General features: G+C 45.4%; 1 protein-coding gene across 2 annotated transcripts in view; it reads right to left on the minus strand.

The window, feature by feature from the left end:
* Positions 1 to 26,373, minus strand: part of PRDM16 (PR domain containing 16) — a 215,357-nt gene that overhangs the window by 8,218 nt on the left and 180,766 nt on the right. For both annotated transcript variants that reach the window (XM_010567949.1, XM_010567948.1), the window contains exons 5-11: positions 25,607 to 25,805; positions 20,652 to 20,799; positions 19,968 to 20,121; positions 14,292 to 15,693; positions 10,398 to 10,485; positions 6,113 to 6,282; positions 4,085 to 4,162 (exon numbers count right to left, since the gene is read on the minus strand). In XM_010567949.1, coding sequence (XP_010566251.1) covers positions 4,085 to 4,162; positions 6,113 to 6,282; positions 10,398 to 10,485; positions 14,292 to 15,693; positions 19,968 to 20,121; positions 20,652 to 20,799; positions 25,607 to 25,805 — 2,239 coding nt within the window. The remainder of the gene's footprint in view (positions 1 to 4,084; positions 4,163 to 6,112; positions 6,283 to 10,397; positions 10,486 to 14,291; positions 15,694 to 19,967; positions 20,122 to 20,651; positions 20,800 to 25,606; positions 25,806 to 26,373) is intronic.

Genomic DNA, 26,373 nt, shown 5'->3' on the forward strand with positions numbered 1-26,373 from the left:
CCAGTATCCCCGGCATTCCACAGGACTTGCCTAAAGAGTTTTGCCCAGCGTAGTTCTAGTAGTGGATCAGCAGCCCCCTCCTCGTCTCTGCTGATGCCCTCCCACGCCAACCTCTCCTTCACTCGTGTTTGCCCACGGTGGGACAGGACAGGGGCATCGGGGCTCCCGCGCACGGCCGTGCTCACGGCTGCCCCGGGCACCCAGGCCGGGTCTCACCTACATTACTCACAGGAGCAGCTCCAGCGACTTCAAAGGGAGTGCTTGCATGCGTAAGGCAAGAACGACCTGGCCTCCTGTACGTCAATTTATTTAGATGTTCAGGAAGTCTTTGAAAAGTTCCCTTTGACAGGTCCTTGCTCTAACTATGAGCTATGTGGATCCAGGCTAGGGTACGGAGAAAGGATAAAGAGCTTGTTAAAAAAATAGAAAACAGAGGGGCATTCGAAAGGAGCAATAGCTAATGTCTGAAAGCAAAGGGATGAGGGAGACGTACTGTATTATTTGTGGTCCCAGAGGGGTCGGGACTTGGATCTCTGCTGGTTTTAATCTAAATAAATGACCCAGACAGAGGAGCCAGCTTAAATTCAGGGAAGAGGTGAACACCAAGGCAGGAGAAGAATAAAACTCCAAAGAAGCGGTATTTGCTTTGTAAACACACTGACAAAATGCTAGTAAAGTTTCTTCCTTATCAGTTTAAAGTAACACACCGATGGGCTAAAGAAATAGAAAGTGGGAGTGAATGATGGCTAAGAGTGAGCCAAAGCTGGAACTCAGGAGCTCCGAGGAATGGCAGGCAATCCTCAGAGCTTGAGGGAACTCGGATACCTGATATAATACAACTGGAAGGGGAAAAATAGACGGCAAAAGCCAGTAACGTAAGAACGAGTAACTGAACTAATCACTATACAACTACGACAGTTTGGTAACACTTCAAACGTGACAGTAAGGCGTTTGATAGCGTGCTTTGTAAAGTTTCAACAGCATGACAGCGCTTGCAAAATTTTACACTTATTTGATGATCCATGTGAGCTGTAAAGACAGAATTGCAGTAACAAAGCATAAAACACACAGACAGCTACTCTTCCTCTGAGTAACTCCTTAATCTCAAGTGCATTTATACCAGGGATGAATGTAGGCTACATTTAAAAAAAAAAAGAAAATGAGGAAGAAGAGATTTTTATTGAACTATGTGCAATCTGAAATGACACGGTAGACGTCAGCTTTATAGCTGTTAGTTTCAGCTTAATGCAGATAACAGGACACGGGGGCCTAGAAGGAAATTAAAGAAAAACAAATTCAAAACAGACGTCAGGAAGCACATCTTTATAGGAGGAATCACAGCCTCACAGGCAATGCTTCAGGATTGGGTGTAATTCAAGAATCAATTAGACGGCATCCTGGAGGGAATGGACATTTGAAAGAAGAAAATAAAGTCTTGCTGAATCAAATAGCTTCTGGTTGTTCCCAGTCCAGGTTTTATGTAGTTTATGTGATTCTGTGATTCCAGAGAATGAAAAAAAAACTAAGAAGCAAACCCACGACGACAATACACCCTTATGTTCACGTGCTGCAAGCATAAGGAGCTTCACTAAAAACTGCCTCTTCTGGATTTTGCTTGGTAAGCTCAGAACGACAACAAAGTCCTATTTCTTACGACCTGATTTTCCAGGGAAGTCCGACGTGATTTTACAAGCCCAACTTATTCTGCAGTTCTCTGAAAGGAACCGTTACGTTTGATAGTCCTTACCCCTGGGTTTTGAAATGCATACTACTGAATTTTAGATTTGGTGCAGAAAAGAAGATTGAAAAGGAGCATGTCGAATTTCACTGTAGAGCATATTGTCTTTGAGTCTTTTCAAATCAGTTGATTTTTAGGAAGTAAAGTGCGTTACCAGGTGTTTCTTACCCTTCAAAAAACATGTAGCACTTTCCCTTTACAAAAAGACTTAACTTGCCTCCTTATTGCTCATGTGCTATTAATTCCTACTTTATACATACTTAAATAGACACCTAGGAAGTTTAAGTGACTTGGTAAAAAACACATAACTTATCAATGACAATCAGAAATCAAAACCAAAGCACCTTATTTTCTGGCCTGCCTGTTTCCTGATCTACACTTGGACACTTGGTCAGTTTAGGTTAGCTTTAAGAACATTTTAATTCATATTTGGATGACGGTATCACACTGGCAGGATCAAAAGAAAAAACATTTAAACCGTTGAAAGGAAAGTTATACGAGAGACATCAGTAAAACACTGAAAAGCCAGCAACCTCCTTTTACCTGCGTAAAGTCGGCATTTAAAAAACAAGCTTTCAAAACAATTATTGCTGCAGAAGTTGGAAATCTCAGTTCTCTGAGAGCAAAAGAAAATCAATGATAATTAAGCTCTTCTGTAAACGTAGCACTAACTCTCAGGAGTGCTATTATAATGCAACATTGTCCAGAAGTCAAACCTCTGTTACAAAAAAAACACACGGGCCATTTTCTGGGAGAAGACCAGATCAAATAAATCTCTATTTTCCTAACCTTTGTTAAGTTGCAAGTCTCCTTTTTTGGAAGAAAACTGAACTAACAATCTCTGAATAATCGGGAGCAAGCACTTTAGTCAGACAGGGGTGTATAGTGAATACACAGTATTCATTCAAGGCATATCAAATAACGCAACTGAAAAAATCAGAATGGGGAATGGTTCCAAAATATATGTCTGCTTTGGAGAGTTTTTTTATTTATTTTTGATTTACCTAATGTCTGCACTCAAAATTCTGCATGACTCTGTATGGAAAAAAAAATTGACTCCGTATGTACCAGGGATTACAATGTGGGAGAGGGTAGCTTCTTAAGTTAAACTGAGCATAAAAATTTGATGTATTTGACCACATGGCCTTTTGCTGCTCATAAATTTGTTTGTGTTTCTCTTTCTGTAATAACTACTACATTAGCTTTGTTGTGAACTTATGACTGGGTATGGAAACACTATAATATCAGCTACCAAAAATGAAACCGTTTGGATTGTTACTATCGCCTGACAACGCGCAAAACACTTACTCACATTATGGAAAACACAACGCTTGATTTTCAGTGAGTTCTCAATTCATCGTTCATTCAGTTTTGTTCATATATGTACCTACTCTAGCAAGAAATCAACCAAAGCATGGGGTTTTTTGCCAAAGTTTTTTGAACTGACTGCAAAACACCAGGAGAAAATACTGGGGGGAAAAAATTTCCACTTTGTCTTCCATGAGAAATATTCCTTCATATACCCATATACACACATGCATACTTACATGTATTTTCTTGGAGGTTTTACTCAAGTTTAGAACACTCGCTTAAAGAGGAGTCTCTTTAGGAGAACCAGCACCTGTGTGTGCCCAGGCTGGAACGCCATGCCTGCGTGCAGGGTCTCGTCCGGGGGAAGAGATGGGCAGTTTTGCAACGTGTCCTTTTGCATAGACACAATGCAAAGTGAAGTACAAAAATCAGATCACCTTGTCCGCAGCTAGCAGGAAAAAGTAGTTCAGCCTTCTACCTTAAACACCCAGCTGAACACGTGAAGCAGCGTCTGAATTTCCCCGCTCTGATCGCTCTTTTTAAACTTTGCGATTTAAGGTAGGATACTCCCTAACTTAGATTTTAAAGCAGATATACTACAGGGATTTTCTTCTGGTTTTTGATCCACTACTCCAGGCACCTCTGATATGCATTAGGAGAAAAAAAAAAAAAATCTAGCTAGACCCAGCAGTTAACTTACTGGCAAGCCCTTCAAAACAGCCCGATTTTCAGAGACATTCAGCACCTTCAGCTGTCCTTGAGATGAATGGTTAATGTGAGTGTGAAACAACACTGCAAATCAGACCACTCATTTGCCAGCATACATCTAAATATAAGTTAAGTGTCTATCTTCAAGCTGCCAAGCCTGATTATTTTTGGCTGGTACACATAATATACAATCCTATGAATCATTGTATGTAATGCTACAGGACTGCGGTATTATGTTGGCACAGCTTTATAGAAAGGAGAAAAAATAACACAGCGGTGAATGAGGAGTGTGTTGGGAAAGGGGTTTTATCTGGGGGACAACGTCACCTGTAGGGCTGTTCTCCAGTGTGTGTCCGCAGATGCCTTGTCAGATTTGCTGAGCGTGGGAAGATCTTACCACAGTACCTAGACAGTGAAAGCCAAAGTAACCATCAGTGCACGAACGTCCCGCCACACCGCATCATTTACACACACTGTATCACCAGCTACCATCGACCTCACTCCTTTTGATACCGCTCCCAAAATCGGAAAATCCCTTTAGGCACTAGTAACTCGAAGCACCTAGGTACTGAGGGAGGAAGACGTGGAGGTAAAAACTCTCCGAGCAACACCCACCCCAGAATACCAGGGTTCACAGTGGCGAGATACCAGTGTAACCCATTTCCATCAGAGACACAGAACAACAGTCGATGATGCTGCATCATTGGGGAGGGCAGGAAAAACAAAAAAACCCTATCAGAACACCCAGCTGGGACCCAAATGCTGGCTGACTTCGTAGCTTATCTTGGAGGCCTGGGCAAGTATATAGGAACACAGTCAGGATGTAGGGACCCACCCCCAAGACATTCTCCCAGCTTCCATCTGCAGATGAAGAGCCTCCTGAGCCTAAGGTTGAAAAGTTGCGTTTGATGCCTTTTGCTGAGTTTCTTCCATCTATTTTTCTAAGTTTTTTGAACGCACGTAAGCTTTGGACATCCACAACCTCCTACGGCAATCAGTTCCTCTGCTGAACTGTGTGCTGTGTAAAAGAACCTCCTGCTTGTTTGAACCTGTCGCTCAGTAACTGCATTCGCTACTACCTTGTTCCTGCATCAGGACAAAGAGCGTTTAATCGCTGCCTATTCCTATTGTCCGTCGCTTGAGATTTTTATAGATCTCCTATATAGCCCTGTTTAGTTGCTTATCATATGGAATCTACTTGATCATCCTTCTCAGAATTCACAAAATCTTATTCTGGATAAATGCTGCAACGTTGTGTTACTGTTATCGGGATATACTGCTGTGAGTCTGACAGTCTGCACAGAAAAAGCAAATGTGGCAGTAGGAAATAAGAGAAGGAACTGTGTTCCACAATAAATCTGATTCACAGTAAACCTTCCCTCCAAAGGAAGTGAGGTATAAAAATAAAAGTATTAATTGGGAAATAAAATATTAAGGATGAAGCGTTACATTCTGTGACTATGAAACCTGATGCTTACTGTTGTAGAAGGAAGATATGAGAAGGCTTTCTTAATTTCAGAGACATTCAGCACCTTCAGATGTCCTGAAGATGAATGGTCATGTGAGAGTTCATCAACAACGAAAACCCAGATGTTAACTTGTGAGTCTGTATCTAAATATAAGTTCAGTCCCTATTGTAGGTAGAAACCTCAAATTTCTAAATAGTCAACTGAAATTTGAGCCCGTAGCTTTTGCGGCAAAGTTCAACATAACAGATACGTCGAACAAAATATGTGCCCACATACTGCACCCAAGAAAAATGCAGTGGGAGCCACCATGAGAACCTCTAGTAGTTGCAGGTAAAGCTGTGTAAGCAGATACAGGTTTTTATTCCCCAGTGATCTGCTCCAATATAAGCTTTTAGAGCTGCAATGGATACGTAAGTATTTCTGTGGATACAATTGTGTTTGAAAAAGTTGTTTACTGTATGCCATTTTTTAAATTCCATTATTTTGCAGGGCTGACATTGGACATAGCTGAGATGGCGCTCGCATTGGAAACTGTGGCATTTGCTACCACAGGCGAGAGGCTTGGCTTGGAGAATTCCGTTTGCTTGAGAATCTCCAGATCTGCTCTCAAGGTTATTAAAAATTACAAAGAAAACAGAAGATGCTGATTTTCTACCAGACAAAACAAGCTATTTCAGAGTGAATTAGTCATCAGAATGCTCTGTTCTAATTCTGCAGCTTCTTGTTTTCCCTCCCACCCCTGCCGAGACAGTACAGATGTCCATGGGAAGTCGCTCTCTGCACGCTGGTGTCTGCTGCGGCTTCCCAGCCGGGGTGCCTTTCTCCCAGGGCTGCCTCAACAAGCCGGGGGTACGGTCTCGCTCCTGCAGGGTGCCCAGGCCCTTACCTGCAGGTGTAACGCTCCTTGCCCTTGCGCAGGATGGGATCGGATAGCGTGGGTGGTGGAGATCGGAAGTTGAACGGGTGATGTGGAAGGGGCTGCAGGGAAGTGCCAGTGTCTGCCTTCATGGCTGCAAAACTCTCCAGTTTCTCTGTCATTGTTTCTATGGCTGACATCTACAAGTACAAGGCAAGACCTCAGGTCATAAAAATCCACAGGAAGAACAGCATCTGATGCATAAAGCACGTCTTTTAGCACTAGTGTGTCGGTCAAAGCCTGCTGCTGATGTTTGCTCTCACCCTCAGAAGCTAGCTGCACAGCGTGAAATGGAGCCACTGAACCCAGCCAGGAAAGAGAGAAATAGCGTATCGGGCTCAGAGAAACCTGAAAAGGTACAATTGGCAAAGACAAGCAGTAAGCATGAGATCTCAGTCAGGCACTCGTTTACCTTCTGCAATGTGCATGTGCTTACTTTCAGCATTTCAGATTAAAAATCATCTCAGAACGTGCTTGGCTTCCCTTTTCCAGGGATGACACTGAAATTAGACACCGTGGTCAACTGCTGGACGTAGAACTCACTGCCCAAACCCTCCTCTCACGCTCAAAACAGAAGTCTTGGAATGCAAGGAGGTTTGATTTCTCATACAGCACCCGTTACCCTCGCAGGGGCTCCGAGGGACGGCAGCAGCGAGCTGCGGGCAGGCAGGTAGGCAGGCGACCCCAGGTTAGAGAGGACAGAGAAGTTTTGGGCAGGAGGCGGAAGAATCCCGGCCAAAGTGGCGTGCGGGAACGCCTGACCGCTGATCGGGGAGCTGAGCCAGAGAGGCTGAGGCTGGAGGGGCGAAGAGGAGGAGTTCAGATCAGACGCAGGATGGAGCGGGTCCGCAGAGAGTTTGCCTAGCGAAGAGGCCAACATTTTAATTATATGTCAGGAAGGTTCAGAAGCCATTAAAGGTGATGGAAGGATGGGTGGGAGATGGCTGAGCTTCCTGGAGTGAAAGGGAATTCCAGCCAAAATACCCCGTGTGAGCTGCGGCTGGATGAGTTACGGTTAGGAGGACCGCAACCTGCGCTTTGAAAGCCTGTTCGGATGGGGGTGGCAGGCATACAGGCCTAGGGATGTGACACCGAATAAAAGGTTTCTGGGTGCCTCTACCAGCTTTAGTTTGCATGAGTCGGCAATGGCCGTGTTCTCACAGCAACGCTGGATTAAACACCACACCAGAAAGAGGGAGAAAGGGTAAAACCTGGAGATACGGGAGAAGAGGAAGGAAAGCAAAGAAGGAAAGACAGACGTCGCCCTGGGTGCAAAAAAAAGGATCCGCATAAAAATCCCACCTAAAGCAAACCACTTTTACTTTCATTGGAGCAAAACAGGCAATCCAAATCCAAGAGAGAAACGCAACTCGGAGGACTACGCTGACATCTCCAACGTTCAACTTCACGCACTCTCCAGAGCGCTTTCCAGATACCAAGCAGAAAACACGGATAAAACAAACAAGGCAGCAATAAAGCTGCCTCCTCGCTGCAGATGACATCACCGGGAAAGAAGGGAGCGCTGGGGGGAGCGGGAGCCTGAGCGGCGAGTCAGCCCCAGAGCTGGGGGGACAGCGAGCGAGCGGAAGGCAGTAGGAAGCCATATATCAAAACTAGATGCTCTATTGTACAGGAAGGGCTGACCTTTTGCACGTTTACACTTTATTAAACTGGGCTCGGGGGCGGGGAAAGAGAGCCAAGATATTGTTTAAAATGTATGACTATAAAAAAAAGTTGTCTTAATCACCAAAGAATACATTGTGGAAGGCTGACAACCATTCATAAGCTGTAAAAAAGAGGAGTAGTAAAACCCATTTCCCGATAATAGATCCACAGCCCCTTAGTTGGAGGCTCCCAGCCCATGATAAATAGTAAGTAATACTTAGCGCCAGCCACTTGAAAAGGTTACTTGATCATTTACAGCAAAAGCTCTGCCCCAGCTGCCAGTCATGTAACAAAACCATCATGTTAAAATGCTATCCGGATCTTTCAGAGCTATGCCACTCAGCCCTTTGCTGGAGTACCTGGAGATATCTTTTGTTGTGCCCTGTTCTTTAGGCACTTAGTCAGAGATGTTTGCTGGCTTGATAGCCGTAGGCTTATTTTAAAATTCTAAACACCGGCCATAGCCTCTCCAGTGGTAAAGGCACTTTGCTATTTAGGGAACTACTGCCTGGTTATAATAAAAAAGAAGGGGAGAAGAAAAGAAACTTAACAGGTGAGAAAAGGTTTTCCATTAAGTTATCAAAAAGTTACACCATTTATTTATGTTGTCCAGAGTTTCATTTAAAATAGACAATGTAAGAATAACTCCCATCCAAGCAGAGAAACTACCGTCAATGACTGGCTAAGAAATAAAAGTTGCCTGAAATTCATTTTGAGAGAGAAAGCATCTTCTGAACGCTCAGTCTCTATCACATCTTTTGGCTTAACCACATCCCACCCAGGGCCCTCTGAGAGCTGGGCAATTATTCACAGGAGAAAAGGCTGAGACCAGACTCGTGTTTAGAGCGAAACACACGTAGAGCGTGCCTCTGAGCGACCCGGTATACAAACATCGGTCCTAACGAAGAAGACAGAAGCAGGAGCCCCTAAAATATGATTTCTTAGGAAAAGAGCCAGGGTAGTATCGGATGGGGATCTGGTAGTAAAAATCTCACATATTCTTGAACAAATGGCCTGTCTTCGTTCACCGTATTTGAAATACCTGACTGATTACGTAGCCTGGGAACAGCAACGATCTAGATCAAGTGATCTTTACACAGCAACCCGCTTTATTAAAAATTAGTTACCAGGAAGTTTCGGGCTCAAGTGATTGTAACTTTTAGGCTATTCTGTGTGATAAGCTATTAGAGATAACCAGACCTTCCACATCTTTTCATTGCCATGGGAAGAGGACGTGGTCAGGATTTCAGGAACAATGTTAACAACCTTCCACCCAATGCCTGCCCCTGCTCAGGGTCTGAATGTTTCTCATCGTCTTGTTGGGTTGCTTTGCCACACTAGCTCCTCCCTGCTATCAGATTCTTTACAGGCAGATATCCCCACTATTCTAACTCACACAAACACAGGATGTTCCTGGCCAGCCTGTCACCATTATCCAGCCTGTATGAAGGAAAAATCGGGGGAAGTTATTAACCAAACTCTGAGGCTGATGTGAAACAATGAGGGAACTAAGTTTAGCTGTGAAAGCAACCAGGATCCAGCTTTCACAAACCTGCAAGTTATTTATCTAAGGTGGGAAACATGATCAGAGGAGAACAATGCACGCGAATATAAAGGAGAGCACGATAATGACCACAGAGCTCAGCTCCCAGCATGTGGTCACAGCAGGAGAGATGGAGGACAGTGGGCGACCGTCGCACGGGAGAGGACGTCGGGCAGCGTGTGGCAGAACCCGCTTGCGTCATCATTATGGAGCGAGGAATCCTAAGGGCAAAGAGTAACATCGCTTCTGGGGGAGTTTAGCTATCGCTTCTAAGATAAGGGGGTCTGTAAACTGGGGTTGATTCTCGTGCACGGTCTCGATTGCGCTGGCCTTAGCTGTGCCTTTCAAATACTCTGGGGTAAGGGTCTGGCCTGGCTGCACTGTGGGCTGATGGGCTGGCATTCCCGGCCCCCTCTCAAATGGGAAAGCTGTCCAGCAGAGTTTCCCATTGCTCTGCAGTGACTCAGACCTGAAGGAGATGCAGAGGGAGCAAATATCCGTGAGTTGTCAGAAGAACAGAGACTAGAGCAGCTGTGCAGGAAGGAGAGAATCCAAGTTCTCCATCAAGTGACCCATCACGTTTTGGAGCAGGCAGGACCACACCCCGATTCTCCATTGCCCTGCACTTTCACGCTTTCTAGATGATGTACGGGAACGTCAGGCAGGTAAAAAACACTACTGCCTGGATGCTGGACAGCCCTTCTCCACTTTGTGCTACTGCAAGTGACTGCACTGGGTGTTCCCAAAGGAAAAAAATTACGTAGGCATTCTGGCATGTGAAAGGGGAGTCTGGCAGACCAGCTGCGTTGTCCAGAGCTCATCCCTGTTTTTCTGTTAATGCAAAAGAAACAGCAAGGTGTAACTACTATCATCCTCAAACCAGGTGTGAAATTCAAAGTATCTGAAAGTAACCGGTGGAAAACTCTGGAGTTCCCAGTCGGGCCCTTGGATGACACAGAGTCTGGCCCAAGTGACCTGTCTGTACCAGCTCCATCTCACACGTCTTGGCATTCAATCAACACCACATCGTAACGTCACTGCTTTTACCTGGGGGTGAAAAAGCAGCGGGGAAGGTCGCAGGTACTTCTCCTTTAGGGCACCCACAGGGTCTGTCACCTTCCGCTTCTCCACCCTGCTGGACAACAACACAGAGGGTTACATACCTTACAGGGCTACAGGCAGCAAAGAAACAGCCAAACCATTTGCAGAGGTGTTTAAATTCAATATATGCGGCTATTCTCCTATTGACCCACACGTCTGTCTTCCCCTTCTACTGGATGCTACAGACTATGGCCCACAAATTACCCTGCAAAAGGCACTGGAAATGGCATGAAAATGGGTCCCCTCCTTTGGGCAGTATTTTTTTTAGTCATCAGGCTGACAACTAAGAAAACATTTTGATCCTTCTATACGAGAACTCATGCCTCTGCTGTAGTGGTTTAAACCTCTGCTGTTGTGAAATGTCAAGAAAACAACTATATTTCAAGCAAAAGCAATGTTTAAGTGGGAAAAGCTCTACAGACTCTGCAGTAGGCAGCCAATGCATGGAAAAAAATTTGTCTTTGAGAGTTTGTCTTTATCTTAAGAGTTAACACAGGGCCAGACTTCGCAGCCCCAAGTGTGCTGAAATCATTAGGTGTTTCATATTTATTTCCTCCCTTGCAGCTGAGAGATAATTTGCATTGAGTTTCTTTGGCAAGCGTATGTGGATGACAATTTCAAAAGTTAGGAACCGGTGGGAGATCTCTGAAGTGACTGAGGAACCCGAGTTCTCCTGATGTCGCTTCGGCCCGTTCAAATATTCCATGCTTAAGCACCTTACTATGCAGAAACGATCCTAAAGTTCGGCTCCTGTTTTTGAAAATAGTGGCTTTGCTTTTACAAAACACTCTACTTGCAGGGAAACTGTGGTGTGGAATCACCAAAAAGAGAAACTGAAATGTCCTCTATGGGAAAAAAAGCGTTATGAAAGCGACTCCAATAAACGCAGCTGCATCTTTAAATTACTGGAATACAGTCCAGCTCAGCTAAACCAGCAGAAACCCAATGGTAAGAGTAATTTTAACTACATTAGTCCAGCATAAATGAGAGCAAATTATTTTGCTGCATTTCAGCTGATTGGTGTGTGGATCAAATTACCAAAGAGTTTAAAAGAAGAGTCATGCAGAGTGCTATTTAGCGAACTGTACTTAATCTGCATTTAATTTTTCTTGGGTAGAAGAAAAGAGAAGAGCTGGATTTGAAATGCAGTCAGACTTGCTGTGCTTTGGAAGGTACGCATTTTTATGGGCATGAGTTTTCAGGAAAACAACAATCTGCAAAACAAGACGTAAAAAGTTTCTCCCTGACATAAGGTAGAACAGTAAACCGCAGCAAGCAGTGAAGCTTTACTCTCCGTGACGTGCTGCCGTCGTCTGTGATGCCCGGGGGAATGCCCCCCGGACCTTGGCAGCAGGCGTCTCCAGAGACAGCCCCACCTGCTTCCGAAACGTAAAAAACTTCGTGAAGCGGCAGCGTTTCACGCAGCTTTACCGTCTCCCAGTGTCGGGTAATGCGAACACAACAAACGTACAAACGTCCTCGTCAGAGCTGAATTCCGCAGCGACCAGCGAGAGGATTAGGCTGATCTTTTCAGCCCAGTGCCTGAGAACGTTACCTTAACAAGGCCGAGCTAAAAACTGCACTGATTTCAGGCTGTCTGGCTGCATTAAATTATATCACCAGGAGAAAATGTCAACGATTTAAGTGGCCTTTGGGAGAAAAATGAAGGAGCCAAACGATGTGAGAGAGTCTGATAAAGAGAAGTTTAGAAACAAAATATTTCCATATTTTTTAAGCTGGGACTTGGAAGCTCTGCTGTTTAGCTCATTACATCAGAAGTCTGATTTGCAAGCAACTCCACCGCTGACTTTCTATTTTAATATATTACTAAAACTACATGAATCCCGTGGAATGCAACAAATGATGCCCCCATCCTTCACTTCCATCTGTCTTCTGGACCTTTACGGTTTTCCCGAGGCTGCTATTTTAATTGGCAGCGCCTTTTCCAACCCGTGTTGTTTTAACATTCCTACTGAGAATGCCCAGAGGTGGCAGGACCCTAAGCTTTCGCCTTTCTATCCCATTTCTTTCTTTTTTTTTTTCTTTTTTTTTTCCAGAAGTACTTTTTACAAAAATAAATGCTGGACTATTTACATCATTACTTATTTTTCCAGGAGGAGATGACCATGGTGGGTCCCAGACAGAATACACTACACATCCCGGGCTGTGATGTAGCCGTTGCCATCACAGATGGTAAGCATGTAAGCAAGCAACACAGCACCAACCCTGAGAGCGCTGGCAAAGCGAGAGACGCTTTCTTAATAGCAAGCAACGAGGGCTCACTAATCCTCATCTCAGCTGACAGTTCTTTGGCCTGGCTAGACATTGACATCATTTTTTCCCACAGTTATCAACCGTACAATAGCAGCAAGGCAGTGACATAGGTGCTGTTCTCCTGGCCTGCTTCTCCAGCCGGCAGCGAAGGCCACGCCACCCGTTGTTGTTCCCAGTCCTTTGAACACTCAAGCGAACCATCCCAGCGCTGACATAATCGCTCTGCGGTGACTAGGAGTCTTTCCAGCGCTAAGAAAACACCAGCTTCTGCAGCACATCCATTAACTTTCCAGCAGGCTGGATTACAGCGAGGCTCGCTACGCAACCCCGCGGCACGCTGCTCGCGTTTAGCTCAAGTAACGCAAGAACAAGCCGTTCGCTTCCAGGAACTGGCTGTTCGGTTGGACACGGAATCCAGGAGCCCTCTGGGCCAAACCCGCGAACCGAAATGGATGTTAGGAAGCATCCCGTCCTAAGGGAGAACTAACTGCCATGTTAACGTCTACATCAAACTAGTTCGGCGTACCTCTTTTCGCCGGACTTTGCTAAAAACAAGCAAACGGTATTTGCTGCGTGACAAATACATCTCGTCCGTAGCAGGAAGATACCAGAGGTAGCGCCAGTGCCTGGATGGGTAATACGCAAACGTACTGGTACCCTCACCATACAGCGCGCACTGATTTTCCTTTAGAAACGGGTTTTATAAAAAACTCTAAACCAACAGAAGACTCAAGTCTTCCCTTTACATCTTCTTCTGATTTCATTCCCTCTGGAAGTTTAACCGGCATTTGGATAACTTCATCCAGTCTGCTTTACACCTGCCTTCCGTGTTCAGCTTATTCTAGGCATGACATAACGAACCGGGCCTTCCTCAAAACCCACCCCTTTCAAGTGAAACTAGAAAACCCTTGTTATCTTCTAAGAAAGGTAAGTCTGCAAGAAATGTGTCTGGGAGAGCTCCGGATAATAACACACTACCGTGTATTTACACAGTACTTGTTATTCCACACTTAAAAACGTTTCTGAACGGCCACAACAGCAGTTCCTATGAACTGAAAAACTCTAAGAAAGGGAATTAGAAATCAAAAAGGGAGCTGGGGAGGAAGAAAGGTGAAGCGGCTCACAAAGGGCCATCAAGTAAGTCAGTGGGAGAGCTGCATTTCCAGGCTCCCAGGGCTCCTGACTCATTCCCAAGCCATGAGAGCCCAGGCTCTGAGGCAGCTGAACTCTGCATTCTTATCGAATCAAACCTCTGGAATTTCCCCGGCAGAAGTGCCATCTTAGTGTTGGCTCGTGGGAGAGTCCTTAAATAGGTCAAGTTTCTTCTTTATCAAAATAAGGATGTGTTCTTTATACATATTGATTACGAGTACTCCTTTCAGTTAGTCAGCCCTTTCGATTCAGAAAATTCAGCGTGCTGTGACAAAGGAGAGAGGAGTACCGTCAACTGCAGCAGACTTTCGCTGCTCTTTCTAAACAACCTACATCCCGATCCGCCTCAAGTTGCGATGTCAGCTAGAAAATTAGCTCATTAGAGGAAACGCTTAAGGCAGGGTATGTTAATACCTGTATATGGGGTCCATGAAAAAGGGCGATGGCTTAGCGTAATGCAGGGATGGCTGCTGAGGCAGTTGAGACTGGGAAATCTTGGGTAAGACTTCACTTGCCATTAGCTTCCTTTCCCCATAAATGTGGTTTTTCCGTGGCTCTCTTCCTCCGTTCTGACTGGCTCGGATGCGGTTGCCGATGCTCAGATCCAGTGGCTGTTCTTCCCCCGCGGACGGGGCTGGCAGGACCTTAGGTGGCGGCAAGATTGGCTTAATCTCTTTTGGCTTTGTGGTGAGATCAAAGGGTGACTCTGAGCTGGTGCTGCCTACTTTGTGGAGGTCCCTGGGTGACTTTGGTTCTGCCTTGACCAGCAAGTTGTGATTGAGGGTCCGCTCCGTAAAAGGGTAGAGTGAATGGGGGAAATTGGGGAGGAACTGAAAAGGGAACATGGAATGATACGGGAGCGAACCCATCTTTTTCTCCTGCATCCCCATAAAGCCAGGCCCAAAATACTTCTCTGCGATGGAGGCGATAGCTTTAATAGAGTCATTAGCTGCTCCCGTGGTAGGTAGCAGGTGCTCTTCGGGGGGAGGAAAGAAGGAATGCTGAGAGTAGAAGAGAGGGATCTCACTCGTGTTGTTGGTGGAACTTGCAGACACGGAGCTGCTGACAAAATCCGGCTTGCTCTCCATTTGTTTGCTCTTATCTTTCGTTTTGTCCCTGTCACTCTCTGCATCACTGTCCAGGTCAGAACCGGTGCCAGTAGTGGTGTCCAGATCTGTGCCGGTGGTTGTATTGACATCCTCAAAGTCACTGCCATCGGACATGTCGCTGTTCCTGGCTTTTAGCTTCTCCAGGTAGGAGCTTTCCAGGCTGCTTTCACATTTCTCTTCTCCTGAAGTGGCCTGGTTGCTGTTGCTCACTGCAGAGATCAGAGGAAGTGCCGGGTTCCCAAGGGGGCTTGGAAGCTTTGCGTCTTGAGTGTGGTTGAGGGGACTTTTGAGCAGTTGCGTGGGTGGTAACAAGGGGGGCCTGGGGTATAGAGACGGTGGGAAAATCCCTGGGAATCCTGGAGTGAGGGCAGGAAACGCTGGGGGGGCAGGTGAGAACGGAAGACCCGCCGGGTGCGGGCGGGACGGAAAATAATCGTTAAATCCCAGGCTGGCGTGATTGAGGTTGGGAGAGGGCTTGGATTTGTCCATCATGGAAGTGGGCGTTAGGGGCAGGCCGGGGGCAAAAATGCCCCCAGGGTTGTAATGGTTCTTGCCCTCGCAGAAGCGCCGGTGTTTGTTGAGAGAGGAGGTAGTGCTGAACATCTGGCCGCAGTCCTTGCATTTGATCTGGGTGCGACAGTCCGCGTGCATCCGCTTGTGACGGCAGAGGTTGGAGAACTGCGTGTAGGATTTGTGACAGACCTCACCTAAAGCATCAACAGAAACCAACAACAAAAGCAATATGAAATTAACAGGAAATGGCAGGGAATTCTCCAGGAGCTTCACCAGCGTCCCCCACCCCTTCCACCCTGCCCCTGAAATCGCCTCCCCGGAGACAGAAGGGCTAAAAAGCAGGCTACAGCTACGCGCTGGACCGGACCTCTAGAAACCCACCGCCACATCTCTCCCGCTAAGGCTTCCCCCCGTCACTTGGGGCACACCATTTAGTTTCTTTGGGCTTCAGCTCTCCCCGCGGACCATCAGGCTAAGGAGTCCATCTGGTTGCTTCACTTTGCAAGGACGTGGGAAAAATTATCTCCCTCTTCAAAGGTTTACGCAGGGCTCAGCCTCGCTGGGCCGCGAGCTTGGCTACTTTTGGGAATGGAAGAGGCAGCCCTGGGAATCCAGGCTGAGGATGCTGGAAGAGCCGCGAGGGGAGCGAGCTGCAAGACCCCCAGGGGCTTCCACCCCAGAAGGACCACCACCTTTCCCTTGCGATAACCCTCCTCCCTAGAGACTCTCTCAACAAGCGACTCTACAGAAATCGGAGGGGACGTGCCATTCCTGCGCAACCTTTTTTGGGGGGACTGACAATAATGATAATCATGCGTTTGATTGACAATATCTATTTGCATTAGCTAGTCTGCTTTCCTTGTAGTCCTGGCATGGCAGGAAGCACTGAAGGCTGAAGGGAGAAGAACTTCGCCTCATTTAATCAAACCTACCCTTTCTTTAATGCCATTAATAGTAAGTAACCACTCCATGGGGAGGTTCTATAAACACTTTGCCAGCCAGGCCTCAGTTCAGCTAGAAGCAGGGTGAGATCTTGTATTCGTTAAATTAGTAAGACACCCTAGCAATGCTAAGTTAACGCTACATCAGCATTTTCTTTAACGACCTGTAAATACCAAGCTTTCAAAATGTGAATTTTTATGACCTCTTTCACCTACAGACTTTGCTGGTGTGCAAGGAACAGGGCAAAGTAAGAAAAAATCCCACCCAAACTTTTCTATGTATCAAAACACTGTAACTTTTTATTATCTGATGCCTCTTTCAACATAGGAATAAATTCTACTGCTTAGTGAATTAACACACTTCTTTCACCAGAGAACTGCTGTTATCACCATTCTGTAAACATGGAAACTGAGACAAAGACAGGGGAAGTATATTGTTTGGAGTCGGGCAGGCAAGGACACGAATCCAAATTCTCCTGACACTCAGTCCTCCCACTCAGTGATGAAGCAGTCCTTCCTTCCTCCCTCCCTCCCAGCTTTTACCGACAGGTACACTCAAGTGTGACTTTCCCTCTATTTTTTCCTAAATCTTTAGGATTTACATCAGTGCTTGAATATCAAACGACTGCCAGAATGTTCCACCAGCAGCTCTGAAAATATAAGGGGAAGCCCATTCTATTGAAATTCAAGCAGGGATTATTAAAATTTGACATTTCAGTTCAAATGAGCATCCCAAAATTCAGTGGACTGTCACTGAAGAGACTGCTGTGTCTGCTTTCCGATTGCACTAGAAATTTAAGATGAACCATCTTTCCTCAGAGTATTTCAGCCTTTCTGCTTTGGACCCAGATACAGCAAGGAGCTGCAAAGGAAGCACAAACAGGAGGAGAACTAGAAAGCCATCAGAAGAGTTTCAATGTTTCAATAACAGCTTTTTCAAATGTGTATGCTAAAGCCATCCCTAGTTTTTGGCAATCACCCCTTAAAAACCTGTGTCAGTTCTTCTGAACTACTATTATTCTATGCGTATAGTTTTATGGCTGTTGGGTGTATTATTTTAGCCACCTCAGACTTTTAAAGAAAGGGTTTATTTAGGTTTTTTTACTTAATTTTAAAATGTTTTCCTAAAAAAAAAATCTAAACAGAGTTCTTAAAGGAAGCACTACTCAATTTATTTTCCATAAGCTAACAGTCTGTTAGAACAAAGCCTGTTTCTATAGAAATTTAAGCAGAAGGATATGTCGGCACCCGCACAACATTCAAGTCCCGCAAACTAGTTCTGTCTCTCCGGGCTGTTCCCGTGCTTTGCTATTGCAAGGGATGTGCTTGTCACCAGACAGCCTCAGAGGGAGGCAAAGTGCCGCCCCCCCGCTCCAAGTGCTGGCAAACTCAAGTCAGGACAGCCTGTCCACTCCTGCCTGTCTCCGTTTTGGTGCTACTTTAACTGCTTGACCCTTGGTTCTAGAATGGGTGAGTATTTTTCTTGTCCTGCCCGCCTATGCGAAGTCAGCATCTTCAGGGTTGTGGGAGTGACTGTGGGGGTCCAAACGAACAGGCAGGTGCCAATACCGCCACGTGTAAGGATACCATGAGTAAGCTCCCTCTCAAATTACTAATAATATCTGAACAAATGTCACATTTGGGTAGATTTCTTTAAAAGGTGTTTGTGTATTTTTCTTTCCAGAACAAAATTTACTCCTTTCTAATTTTAACCACCTCCTCTGCCAAGTACCAAGGGATGCTACGTTGTGGTTTAGAAGATACACACAAGTTTATAATAAATGGCTCATCTACTTAAGCAGATTTTATCACAACTGAGTGCACTTTCTGTCAGTTTTCACTGGCTCAACACTGTGTTTGTGGTGGTTGCATTATTTTTGTTGTATGCATTCGCAATATTACAAAAACACTGTTCCCATGTGGCAAAACTTGACGAGAAGACTGAGGATAACAAAAGCAAAGTCTTCCAAGGGAATCATGTTCCTTTTTTAACCTTTCCACCCCATGAAGACTTGCTAGATATATACGATGCTGCACAAAAGTCCCTGAAGAGAAGTGCTATAGGTATGAGAGCTCACATCATTGCTCCAAAATAGGGAAAACTGGAAAATTTTTGTTTTAAGTCTCCAGTTCTACAGTGATTTAGTAACTCTGCGTGTAGTTTCCTCTCTTGCTGTTCTGTGTTCTGCAGTTATAAAGTTACATTTTGGGGTTTTTTTTTAAAGCCAAGTATAACACTGTAAAAAACAAACAAACAACCCCCTGCCCCCGCACACACAAACCCTTTTCTTCCACTGAACAGGAAAGAAAAACTTCCCAGCGAATCCTGCCTCATGGCTCCCCTAAAGTTGCTAATGGATTCCATATTCATGCATGTGACTCCACCTGGCACATCTGAAGTAGGCAGAATCAGTCTCCAGTTGTTTTACACACTGATTTAGACTGACAACTCCCTAATTCTTATGAGGTGAGAGTGAGGAGATTATGAGAAGAAATCATTCATCTCACTGCAGCAATACTACGCAATTCAAATTATCTCTTTCATGTGCCCGTCATCAAATGAAAGATTGCATCAAAATGAGCAATAAGAGTATTTTTTCTTCCTCCGCTGACACCCATCTGATTATCTCAGAACACACTAATGAAACGAGTCTCCCAGGATACTCTTGCATACTGTTCCCATTATACCAACAGCGAAAAAAGGCAGAAGTGGGTTCAGTGGCTTCCCTACCGTAACATCAAAGCCTGGAATCAAACACAGATCCCGTTCTGTGCTTGAACTACGCTTTCTGAAGAGTGTCAGGAAGTAGTCCCTAAAGTTTCTCTAGCTTTGTTGTGACACGATCCACTTTTCTGCGCAGTTATCAAAATCCAATAGATGCTGTGTCAATTAAAAAAATATACAACCCTGAGAATGACAAGAAATGAGATGAACGGCTCTCAAGGGAAAATGCCCTTTTAGAGATATCCCACTGAAGACAGCACTAAGGACACGGTTAACCTGCTATTTATTTGGCTTCTGAGCATTATCTAGATGAAACGTGCAGTAAATAAAGAAGGAAAAAACTCTTTTTAAAAAACACCTTCTTCTCATCTCTGTGACTATTCCAAATTCTTTACAACGGCTATGGGATTTGAGGCACCCCAAAAAACATTTCCATCAGGCTATGTCAGCTATTTATTTATGTCACCAACATGAACATTCAAAAATTATTAAGGAAAAAAAGACGAGAGAAAGCAAAGATATGAGAAAATGGCATCGCTAGGACTGCTGAGAGACTGAGCTTTTAACTTGTCAAGAAAGTCAAAAACTGCCATGAATGTTTACTGAAAAAACAGGGAGCATGCAAAAAAAAAAAAAAAAAAGAAAAAAAAAGAAAAAAAATCGCTGCGGAATTTCATCTTGTGCTCTGACCTATAAAATTACAGCGGCTGCTCACAGAGGGACAGCTAGTACTGGGGGGCCCCCGCAGGATACGTGCAATTATAGCAAAAGCCAGAGCTCTGTGATGGCCGTGACAACTTACATATGAAAGGTTTGACAGTACTGTGAATGTGCTTGTGCTGTTTGAGGCCAGACGAGGTGGCAAAGGTTTTGCCGCAGTCCGGGCAGGCATGGGCCCGCGCGCCAACGTGCTGGGAACGGATGTGCCGCTGGAGGTTGCTGGGGTCGGTAAACACCTGAAAGAGAAAACGCCTTGAGGGAGGAGAAACAAAGCAGTAGGGAGAAGAGCGTACACGTGAAAAGCTTGACTATTTTTCAGGGGGTTTTTTTGCCACCACCGCTCCTGGCATCAGGAGCGCGGGATATTCACCTCCCGCTGCAAGCGGATCATGAACTGAGCAGGGCTGAGCCGCGTCCTGCCAGGCTGCTGTCAGGCTCTCCGAAGCGTGCGGTGCTCGCGTTTTAAACTCGGTTTGCTTATCTGCATCTGCCCTGCACGACGCTCACCTGCCGCCCCGGCAGACTCTCCGATACCCGGGAAAAGGCCAAAGGCGACTCGCTCCGGGCCAGGCTGAGCTCCACATCCGAACGGAGGTGCCGGGGCCAGCTGAGCACGCCTCACTCCCTCTGTTCCCACGCTCCGCACCACGGCCGGGCCACCGAACCGCGCCAGCACGGGTCGCCCGTCCCCTGGACCCCCTTCCCCCAGGTCCCAGCGCCCTCTCCCAGGCAAAGCCGCCCACGGTTACCACGTCCCGCGCCATACCTTAACGCAGTTTTCACATTCGAACCGTTTCCCGCTGTCGTGAGACATTTGGTGACGAATCAGGTTGGATTTCCAGTTGAAAGCCTTGGGACACTGGTCGCACTTGTACTCCCTCTCCTCGGTGTGGATTACCATGTGCTGCTCCAGGCTGGGAAAAAGAGACAGGCTGACCTCGCATGGCAGGCAGCAGCCCGCAGAGCCCAAATCTGAGCGCCCACCCGAACCGGGCTCTTCCAGCCAAGGCACATACTGTTACAGAACTCCTGCCCCGATTCAGGGAGGTTTGACGGCGAGAGAGGTGATCGGAGACGGCGATGGAGAAACGGGCTGCGAGCCCGTGGGGTCTGGGGGGGTTTGCAGAACTAACTGCTGCCGCGGAGCACGACTGCAAAAGCCTTTGTGAAAAGGAGGTGAGCAGCACATCGACCACGGGAGGTGCAGTGACACGCGAATACCATTTCTTTTTTTGGCATTTATTTCACCGATGGAAGCTGCCCTATTCTGCCTCAAAATGTCGCTGCGTTTTACGATATTTCTTATTAAATACCTGAGTCCCATTTACAAGGGGGAAAAGGAAGGTAAAACCAGACCTGACCCTGCAGGTTCCTGAAGGGAAAAATGAGCACTTTGTGACCAAGACTTCTACGGCATCCCCACAGGGAAAGACAAGATATTAGCTGTTGCTGCCGAGACTATCATGTTGCCGTTTTCACGGGCACAAAGCCCACAGCTTCCCAGAACACAGCAACTTAACATTGGAAAGAAACATGATAAGGTGCAAACACATTTCACTTCTAAATGTCAGGCATCTTTTATTACTTAACTCGGCAATTTCAACTTCTGCCAACTGGCAGCCTCTCCCAAACCAGGAGGATGATGGCAAACCAAAGTGGCTGCTGGAACAGGGCCATGGCGGGGATGGCTTTTCAGAGAAATGCACAGGGTGCTCCGTTTCCCCTACGCCAAAGTACCGTCCCCGTTGCATCAGCAGGCAGCGCTCCGCTGGGCCACCGACCCAGGTGTGACAGTCAAGGGAAGCCACTGTCGGTGGCAGCGGGGCAGGTACGGAGCCTGGGAAACCATTCTGCTGAAGACCGACTGCTGTAAGACGAACTAAGCGGGCTGGAAATCCTGCACCTCTCGGGCCCTGAGAAACGGAAGAATAAATTTTGGGTCCTTTGCTGCCTTCGGCGCAGTTTAACGGGAGTTACAGATACTCCTCCTTACTGTGAATTCTGATGCGGGACAAACCTATGTGAAATCCACTGCTGCCTGAAATCCCCTACGGATCGATATTAAACCATTCCTATGGAACTTTAAAAGCACAGCTATATTTTTTATAGGAACATTAAAACTAAACACTACTGGAAAACCCTGCCAGTCTTCATTAAACACTACAGGACGACTTCACAGCAGATAACCCCATGGCATTTCCACAGGGCCTGGGGGATTTAGAAACCTAGGAATCCACTCAGCCTTGGCACGTCCTCAGACTATCCTGCTCCCACTCCCTTCGGATGCCTGCGGGGACCTGCATCCCCGGTGGGACTGTATGCCGACAGGCACCCTGGCACCAGCAGGCACCTGCCAGCACCCAGGCGGAGCAGAATGCACCCGACACTGGGGTCCTCTGGAACGCTCAGCGTAAAAGCTAATCGCGCTGACAATTGACCCAAGTTGAAACCTTTGTGCCCTGAGGGCATTTTCTGGCACACGAACACGGGCAACCGTGTAGAAGGTGGCTTCATCACAAGTGGGATTGGTGGGACTGCAACCGGCCCGGCAACTCTACGTACGAATCTTAAGCAGCCACCAGCCTGCTAGTCCCTTGAAGAACCTCCTCCTCCTCCAGGTCAGATAGTTAATATTCATGAACATGCCCCTTATAAACTGCCAATCCACTGATTTTAAAGAAGCAATATTCATTTTGCTAAAGAAATTGTGTTCTTAACGCTACAAAATTTTTTACACATACAAAGAAATATGTACCTTTCATATACATATACAAAAATACGTTCCTGTTAACTGTGATTTATGAGTTTATTTAGAGCAAATATGGACAAACTAATATGCTGTTTAGAGGCAAGTACCTACTGGGATTAGCAAAACATTTATTTATTTAGTCAGCTGCTAAATGCTCAATTTCAGTTCCCCAGTGGCACTCTTGATTTGATCTGTATTAACTTCTGAAAAATTGTAAGACCATCTAGGTACGCTGACTGGATACATTCTGTGTTTTAGTGGCTTTCTCAGTACATAAAATGCAGCAGACTGATGGGGGAGGGATAGATGTGGACATTCTCTCCCAGCTCCAGTAAAGCCATCAGCGTGCAGCACGCTGAATGGTGATGTCGCTGACACTATCTTTCCCCCGTTGAAAAAACGAACTTTGTATTACTTGCTTAAGAAAACCCCAAACATTTGGAATCGATGGTCTAAAAGGCAACGTACCCAATGAGCCCGGGAGCCCCTACCACAACTCCAAACACTTTCCAAGTGTACAGGTCTGTGGCTAATGCCTTGGAGCATCTCTGTCTGAGTTCAGTTGGAAATACCTTGAAAAGGCCTCCCCGTCACCCTAGGGGTGCTCCAAAACTGGAAATCCACGCTAGCAGACACATGGACTTTTGCCTCAAGCTCGAGATATTTGCGTTGAGCACGCTGATGACCAGTAAATGTTCTGCTACGTTTTCTTCTTAATTACAAGGTCTGTAAAGTAACGGTTAGGAGTGATGATTCTGAAGAATCAAAACAGGAGAAGGTCCTGAAAATAAATCAGGACAGGGCTTGTAAAATTGGTGTTCTGTCCTTCGCCCTTCCAAAGGTTTTTGATCTGACTTTGAGCAAGTCATTTGCTCGTCCCTTTTACCAACCGCCACTTAAAAGCAGTGCTTGGCGCGGGAGCTCTCTGCTCCGCTGCCGGCAATGCTCGCAATGGAGACGGGCCCCAAGGGGAGCCAAGTCTTAGACGGAGTGAAGGTCTGTCTTACCCACTTCTCCCAAGAAATCAAGGGAAACTCAGACCTTAACTCAGCCACATCATTTGAATACCTAGAATTAGCTTCACCAGGCGACTCTCAGCATCTTGCTCACAGGGGTAAGTACGCGCTAAAGGGAAAAAGGGACTTAAATTTTTTCTGCGTCTCTTAACCCCTGCAGAATGGGCACACAGTGCCACCGGAGGCCCCCAGGGAGAGCCAGGAAATACACGGATGTTACAAAGAGGAGACGATATATACATTTCAAAAAGGTATTTCCTAAAATAACATAAAACCAGAGTGCTGGAAGCTAAAGAGGAGAAAGTTTCCAACACAGCTAGAGAGATAAAAGAATTGGAATTTCTACTAAAATAATTTTAAAGGAAGTTCACCTTTTCTTGCCAGGTAAAAAAATTAAGAGAATTGTAGCCTCCTAGTATCTAATCAAAAGTAGCCAACGCAGAAGCACAAGGCGAGGAATAAAGACATCAAACTGTGCTAACAGAACCACTATACAGATCTCACTGGCAGACAGTATCTATTACCAACTTTTACAATGCCCACAACACAGCCAAGAGCCAAGCTCTTTTTAATACAGATAAACCAGTAGAATGTTCTTCATGTTTCACCTTTCTCTACATTTTTTAAAGTAGCTTTTTTTCTTCACTTACTCGCCTAGATAAAAGAACTGAAAGCAACAACATAATTCAAAATTACTAATGCTGGTGAACATCATATTTTTAAATTTTTAACTGAAATGAAACACGTCTTATACTGGCTTTAAGCTCAATGTTTTTGCTCTACTTATATAGTAGATGACAGAGGATTGCCAGTTCTCACAATTTTGCAACAAATTTTGCTGTGTGTGGCGTCTGTTCATCTAAGAAGTCAACTGAAATGAGTATGTGAGAACTTCAGCCTCTGGTAAGCAGACAGAACTCTAGTCCTTATGCTGTGGAGAAAACCTTGAAAATACAGCCCAAGAGTTAAAGGCTTAAGATGCAAATAAATACAATCCTAAAGTGATTAAAAAAACACCTCAACTTTTTAAACCTGGCTCCTAATATTTAACCATCTGAGTCTCGCATTGCAAATGAATCAGAAATCTCAGATCTCTGCTTTAAAGCTGTATTTGAATACTATCACATTATGCTTGAAAGATGCAAATTTTCAGTTAAAACTTATTGGGCCAAAGAATTTTTCCTTTTAAAAAAAAGTTTAATTCTTGTTTAGAGTTGCCTTATCAAAATAATTGAGTAATTACTGTAAATGAAAAGATGAGCTGGAGAATGTCCTATCTTCTTCTTTTCCTTTTCAAATTTCTATTACAAAAATGCTTGGTGAACACAAAATTTTTTAATGAGCATTTTCTTTTTTAAAAACAATTAAACCCGAAAATTTGATTGGAAGAGAATTTTTTTAATTGCTTCTGCAAGATCAAATAGGAGTTCACGACCATGTTTAGGGTTCTCAGGGTAACAACACTTCTTTATATCCACTGATCTCACATGACCAAGTATTACATATAAAAAAAGTCTTTGTGCAAATATTGGCAGAACAAAAATACCACTGTCTTCCCTCAGAACCAGATCACATGGGAGCAGTCGCTGCAGAGATACTAACCAGGTCTATCAACCTGTGTGTCACAGCCCTGAAAAAGTCACAGGGAATTCAGAGAACAACCACTTAAACTTTATAGTACCAACAATCTGTGGATGCTTTTGCCAACAAAGTGACGGAAAGCATCACAGCCTATGAAATCATGGTGAAATAAAATGCTGCCCAGTAGCTAATGCTGTTGAAGGATCCTAAAAATGGCATTTCTTAACCCTATGAGGAACAGGAAAGGTATATCCCCATGGCCGTCCTGAGCCGCCCGGCGCCCGCCTCGGTCCCACGTTTCCCACCATCAGACAGGGCTGCGCAGGAGTTGTGGAGAGGGGCAGGCCAGGGGAGGGTCTGGCAATTTTCTGGTACCTGTATTTATTGGGGAACATCCTCTCACAGTCTTTGCACTCATAGACCTGTCCATCTCCAAGACCTTCTTGCTTGATCTCGTCGTTGAGGGTCTCGTACAGGGAGCTGACAGCGTTGCAGGCGTACTTCTTGTGTCGCCGCAGGTCGAGCTTTGACTGAAAAAGTTCATCGCAGTCCTCGCAGCGAAACGTGTGCTCTTCTACAACAGACATAGAAGATGATTTTGACTTGCGGATCAGAAGTTCAAGCAAGTCTAATTATTTTACCCAACACTGGGCTTGTAAAGAAAATGTAATATTCTGTGAGGATCTGTCAAACAAGCGAACAAACTAAGAGGAAATTTGCAAGTGACGGGAGAGAAACCAAGGTAGGCTGTGCCAGCAGATTGCTTTCACTTTAAGCATCAAGAAAAAAAAATAAATCACACAACCAGGAGAGATCTTGTTTTCTTTGTGTCCTGGCCTCTGCTGAGACATAGATACCTATGAAAATTAGTAGATACACAAAATACTGGGGCTATTGTGGAGTACTGCGTTTGTTTGCAATGAGATTTTTTGAAAATACGAATGAGCTTTTCCTCAAAAAGGGCTGCCAGGGAAAAAAGGAACAAACCGCACTCACATAAAGACAGATAGTGGGAAAAGCAAATTGCCACAGCACAAACCTGGAGAAGCTCCTTTCTAAGAAAATGTCTTTCTAATGTTATCCTCTTAACTCATCTCGCACAACTGCAGAAGCGCAGTGCGCCATCAAACCTGAGGAGTTCA

The sequence above is a fragment of the Haliaeetus leucocephalus genome, unplaced genomic scaffold (genome assembly GCF_000737465.1).
Source record: "Haliaeetus leucocephalus isolate CR32 unplaced genomic scaffold, Haliaeetus_leucocephalus-4.0 Scaffold230, whole genome shotgun sequence".
Lineage (NCBI taxonomy): Eukaryota > Metazoa > Chordata > Aves > Accipitriformes > Accipitridae > Haliaeetus > Haliaeetus leucocephalus.